Below are 6,000 nucleotides of genomic sequence, written 5' to 3'. Positions count from 1 at the left end.
GGTGCACAATATGAAATTGTGATAAGGTCCCCCTACTCACAACTGTCACTGTTCCTTGAGTAAGAATGCTGAGTCCAGGAAGACCCCTTGTTGTGCACAGGGTCCATTTGGAACAATGTAACCCTATCCAGCATCAAAGATACATAGTCCCAGAACCAGAAGATCCCAAAACCCAGGTTCACTCAGTCTTGCCAGGGTTCAGTTGAGCATCCAGACCCTCATACTCTCCAGACACTGGAATAAGCTGTCCTCAGGATTGCTTAATGCATCAGAGGCAGAGATGTGTCAGACTGCATCAGTTTTCTGTACTGTTATTGCCTTTAATTGCAGTTTAGAATAATACTTCATTTTACTAACTTTGCTATCTGGTACACACTAGTGCAGAAAGTTGAAAAAAATGGGATATTCTTATTTTAATTTAATACAAAAATTAAGAGAATGTGTGTATATAGGTATGTGTGTCTGCCTATAGATAAAATGTGTGTGTGTGCGTGCGCGCATTTACATTTCATATGTATAAAAACACAAGCTACTTTTATTGTATAAGAACAATGGCTAGAGTGCATTGAGACGTTCATGTGAAAGGAATTTGGTTGCATCGTTTTATATGGAAGTTTTATTTTTTATTTTTTTTCCTTTTGAAGCGACCCAGTTCAAATATGCATCATACTTAGTCCAGAACCATATTTTCTGATGCTGGTGAGCTGTTTCTGCCATAGATTCCTCTAGATGGTGCATCTGACAGAAAACAAAAAGCTGCAAGAAAGGCATGGATATGTATGCCATGAGGTCTTCCTGCCCCGCAACATTTTTCAGATTCAGCCCTGCAGCAAAGGAAGGCCCCATGCTTCCCTTTAGCTTTCAGCCCTTCCCTTCCTGGTGGCAGCAGATTCCCTACTACCTGGTCAGTCCCCAACTACTTTCTCAACCACCCTCTGTACGTCTTATACCAGAGGGCAGGTAATCGGTAGCTGGAGAAGTACATGAAGAAGCCAAACAAGTTTATTGTTTATTCTCTGGGTGTTGCTTTTTTAAACATCAGTGTGCAAGGTTGTGAAGCTGCCATTTAGGAAAGAAGAAAGGTAGTTTTCTCCCCTCTAAACTCTTTCCTGCAGGTAAAGGTATTCTTGTAAGGGCAATGCGATTTGCTCCCTCTTTTTTTTGCTGTCATTTTCATGGTAGCCATTTGTAGAATTTGTAGAATTTCCCCTTTAGCTATTCACTTCCTCTTCTTCTCAGATAGAAGCAGAGCCATGCCTTATACCCACCGGGACACCAGCACACGGGCTCCTCCTCTGCCCCAAAATGCTTGTGCCACACACTCCAGTGGCCAAACCTACCAGGAACTGAAGCTTGAATGTCAGCAGAAGGGGACCCTCTTTGAAGACTGTGATTTCCCAGCCAATGACTCTTCCCTGTTCTACAGTGAGAAACCGCCAGTCCCTTTTGTGTGGAAAAGACCAGGGGTAAGTTTAAATCACAAGGGATGCGGTGGCTCAGTGGGTTAGGACACTGAGCTTGTCGATCAGAAGGTCAGCAGTTTGGTGGGTCGAATCTCGAGTACCACGTAACAGAGTGAGCGCCTGTTACTTGTCCCAGCTTCTGCCAACCTAGCAGTTCGAAAGCATGTAAAAATGCAAGTAGAAAAATAGGGACCACTACGGTGGGAAGGTAACAGCATTCCGTGCACCTTTGGCGTCTAGTCATGCCAGCCACATGACCACGGAGACGTCCTCAGACAAGCGCTGGCTCTTCGGCTTTGAAACGGAGATGAGCACTGGCCCCTAGAGTCGGAAACGACTAGCACGCATGTGCGGGGGAATCTTTACCTTTACCTTTAAGTTTAAATCAAGAATGCATTTTCTTTGCGCTGTAATTTGTATAAAATCAGAAAAAACGTCTCTCCCTCAGGCTGATTGGGAAACATGTAATATATCATACATTTCAGAAGAAGTGGCTGATGTTTCTTTTTTATTATTAAATTTTATTAAAAAGTTTAAAGGAAAAAACTAACAAAAGCCTAATGGTCAGGAGAGAGAAGACAGACTAAAGAAAGTGCAATAAAATAAAAAACATTAAGGCAGAAACAAAGATATGCAAAAAGAAAAGAAAAGAATGACTTCTGACTTCTTGAAGAGCAGATACAGATAAAACTTGAGTTCAGCTCTTGCTTTATAATTACAATGTAACATCCATTTTTAAAATAATCTATAAATATCACTACTCATTAAATTCATAAGTCATGATTTAATTTCTTTTAACTTCCCGCAAAAAGTCCAAAAGGACTTCCAACTGGTATTACATTTGGCCAATATCAGAGATGTCAGCTTCACTAGCTCCATCAGGAGGCTAATGTTTCTTGAGTGGCTCACAATTTGCTTTACTACAGGACTCCTGGGTTTCCCCTTGCCCTTTTCCCCTCCAACCCTCTCTTCTGGCTAAATGTACGCTCTGTGTTCTTATTGAAGATGCCCTGCTATTTTGTTTTTGGATCAGATTGACCCACATAAGATAAAGTGCAGAATTTGAGTTTTCCTGGCAGTAGTTATGAATTTTGGATGAAAATGGCATTGACTGTATCTGCAAATGCTCAAGAAAGTATCAAGAGGTAGAGGGGGGGGGAACCCGGGCATGCATGAATAAAAGCCAGTCTAATGCAATTGTCACATTTCATTTATTTCTGCTCCATAATTCACTGTCTTTCATTATCCTCTTTGGCTATTACTTGATTTTCATTTACCTGGGGTGCAAAAAGACCCAAAAAGAAAGAATGGAATGGAATGGAATGGAAAAGAATAAGAATAAGAATAAGAATAAGAATAAGAATAAGAATAAGAATAAGAATAGAATAGAATAGAATAGAATAGAATAGAATAGAATAGAATAGAATAGAATAGAATAGAATAGAATAGAATAGAATAGAATAGAATAGAATAATTTATTTGGTCAAAGGTGCCTAGACACACAAGGAATTTGTCTCTGGTGTAAAAGCTCTGTGTTAATCATGATAATGATACCAATAAGAGGGGGTACTAAAGAAAATGGAAAGGATATTAATACTTCAGCCATACAACATGGCTAAATAAGCTTAGGCATAAGAAAGTGCTGTGAGGATTAGGTGATCAGCAGAGAGATGGCATGAGGAAAAACTACTGTCCCTGTATCTAGTTGTTTTGGCATGCAATGCCCTATAGTGGTGTCCCAAGGGGAGGAGTTGAAACAGTTTATGTCCAGGATGTGAGGGGTCTGTAGATATTTTCTCAGCCCTTCTTCTGACCTGCACAATATACTGGTCTTCTATGGAAGGCAGGCTGGTTGCAATTGTTTTTTCTGCAGTCCTAACTATCCAGTTGAAGGATGATGGAGGAACAATGTTGTCATGCTACCAAGGAGCAAATCTCTTCTCCAGTAGTAATGCCCAACTGGAATTTCAAATGTCTGCTAGCTCGCTTAATGAGCATAACTACTTTTACACTAGAATGTAGTTTTATTGGGTGCATATTTGGTTGCAGTTAGCCCACCAGCCTACTGTTTCATGTATCATGCTTTCTGTGTAAGGTGTTCCTTCTAAGGTCTGTGAAGAACTTCAAAATGGAAATTCCTCCGAGTCCTAATGCTTACAACCCTTATCTTGAATCAATCCCCAAATCTCTTTGTATTCATTCATTAAGTCATTCAATTTCTAGAGTGCCCAGCTCAACCAAGTGACTCTGGGTGGCTTACAATTATAAAACAATTAAAAACAATAAATAGTAAAAAAAATATTCAGAAAATAAATACAGTGAGCAGCCAAAATGATTAATCAACTAAAAGTAAAGCCAACTAACCGGGCCTTTACACAGGACTGGGTTCACAGCCAAGTTTTAAAAGCCTTGTGAAAAGGCAACAGGATTGAGGCCATTCTAATCTCTGAGGAGAAAATATTCTGTAAGGGGCTACAGCAGAAAAAGGCTGCCTTCTAGTTCCTTCCAGTTGACACTCTTTGGCTGACAGGATATGCAACATGCCCAGTTTGCTGGATTGAATTAGATGGGTAGAGACTCTTGGAAAAAGATGGTCCCTCAGGCAACTTGGTCCTAAGCCATATAGGGCTTTAAAGGTGACAACCAGCACCTTGAATTGTAAACAGGAATACTGTGAGAATATAATGGCAATAGGGTCATTCAGTCTGAATTCCTAATACAGATGAATAAAATAACTATTTCTCCAAGGGGTCATCGCAAGTTGTAGTGAAAAGGTATTTGATTTTCTCCTTCCCATCAGGTACAATTTGGATTCAGAACACAGTCTTATTCTCCCTATGATTTATAATAAGAGGACATCTTACCTAAATGGCAACTTTTGAAAAATACACTCTTATAAACCTAATTAATACACCAAAGTGATTTCTTACTCGATACGCTTACATGAGTAAATCTGTGCTATGTTCAGTAAATAAATTACTTTTGATTCATGGCTTGTAATTCTTCTAGGTACAAAAATTAAAAACCTTTGAATCACACTTTTAACAACCATAATAAAAAACCCTCCAAGAATATTGTCAGTGATGATGTATTTTATTTGAATGTACTGTATTGTTTAAAACTCTATTTTTGTAATATTTTTACTTCCTTATGAATCACTTTATAGGAGTTAGGCAAACAAAAAATTTGACTTGAATTACTTTCATACATTTTTGTTTGCTTATTTACTTACTGGACTGATATAACCACCCAACTCATATAATGACTTTAGTGACTAATGATCTATAAAAGCATCCCTAAAAACAAAGGTTCCCTTCCTCCACTGCCAGGCACCAATCAAACAGCCTCCCAGTTCATCCTAGCCCAATGCTTGGGGAAAATGCCAGGTATTTGAGACCTTCTGGAAAGCTAAAAGTTTAGGAATCTCTCAGATCTCAGGTTCCAAAGGGCTGAGAAGGGATGTTTCCAAGGTCCCATAAGGTGGCAACATTTAAGGGAGGGGACCTTGGATGCACCCACCCTATCCTACCAGTAGTAGGATGAGCCAATGGGCCTCAAAGAGAGACGGTCTACAAGTAACCTGACCCAGTGCTATGTAGGACTTTAAAAGTGATAACTATCATTTTGAATTGTGCACCTGGAAAGCAACTGGGAGTCAGTGTAGCACAGTGATGGCGAACCTTTCAGAGACCGAGTGCCCAAACTGTAACCCAAAAGCCACTTATTTATTGCTGGGTGGGCGTGGCTGCGGTGGCCATGGCAGACTGGGTGGGCGTGGCCACTTTGATGTTGCTCGTGGGGAGGGACGCCTGTGGGGGCCGGGCAGGGTTGGGGGAGATCCAGGGGGTCTCTGGAGGGTGGGGAAGTGGAGAGGAGGCTCATCCTGCAGGGTGAGGAGAGGCAGGGGGCAGGGTGGGGTGCCACTGCCATGGGGCAAGGCAAGGCGAGGCAGGGGCCACCTTAACACCAGAGGTCAGTGAGCGCACACGGGCTGACGGTGTCCATCATCAGCCACAGCCTGCCGGCCTCTCAACCAGTGCACTCTGGGGCCCCGCAGCCCACTGTGAATACCAGGCCAGCCCTCCAGCAACAGGTGGAGTAGGGGAGGGGGGAGGCATGTGATGAAGAAAGAAGGTCAGAAAAGAAATGGTTTGGGAAGCGGGGGCATCTGGACAGTGGTGGGTGGGGCAATTTCTCCCGCTCTGCATTGGCAGAGGTGCTCCACCTGCCTCTTCGGTGGCTGTGTGGGCAGAGCTGCGAAGAGGGCTCAGAAGCAGAGTGAAAAGGTTGGGGGGCAGGTGCCAGTGCTGCTGCCATGAGGCGAAGCTGGTGGGGAAAGAGGGATCAGACCCACGTGCCCACTTCCTGGTATCCTGTTGCAGCCTCTCACACCACCCCACTGGTGCTGCGGATGATTTCGTCAATGCATCATGGGTGCAGCAGGATACCAGGAAGCGGGGCACATGGGTCCGATCTCCCTTCCCCCACTGGCTTCGCCTCATGGAAGCAGCACAGGCAGCTTCCCCCCCCCCCGGCC

At 42.9% G+C, this 6,000-nt stretch overlaps 1 protein-coding gene across 1 annotated transcript in view; it reads left to right on the top strand.

The window, feature by feature from the left end:
- Positions 1–1,253: 1,253 nt before the first annotated feature.
- Positions 1,254–6,000, top strand: part of CAPN9 (calpain 9) — a gene marked incomplete at its 5' end in the record, with an annotated part of 46,140 nt that continues 41,393 nt past the window's right edge. The window contains one exon of the mRNA XM_083361257.1: positions 1,254–1,466. Coding sequence (XP_083217383.1) covers positions 1,254–1,466 — 213 coding nt within the window. The remainder of the gene's footprint in view (positions 1,467–6,000) is intronic.

Source organism: Vipera ursinii, assembly GCF_947247035.1.
Source record: "Vipera ursinii genome assembly, chromosome: 1".
In the NCBI taxonomy this organism is placed as follows: domain Eukaryota; kingdom Metazoa; phylum Chordata; class Lepidosauria; order Squamata; family Viperidae; genus Vipera; species Vipera ursinii.
The sequence above is the reverse complement of the archived record's forward strand: the minus strand, read 5'-3'. Positions and strand labels throughout refer to the sequence as shown.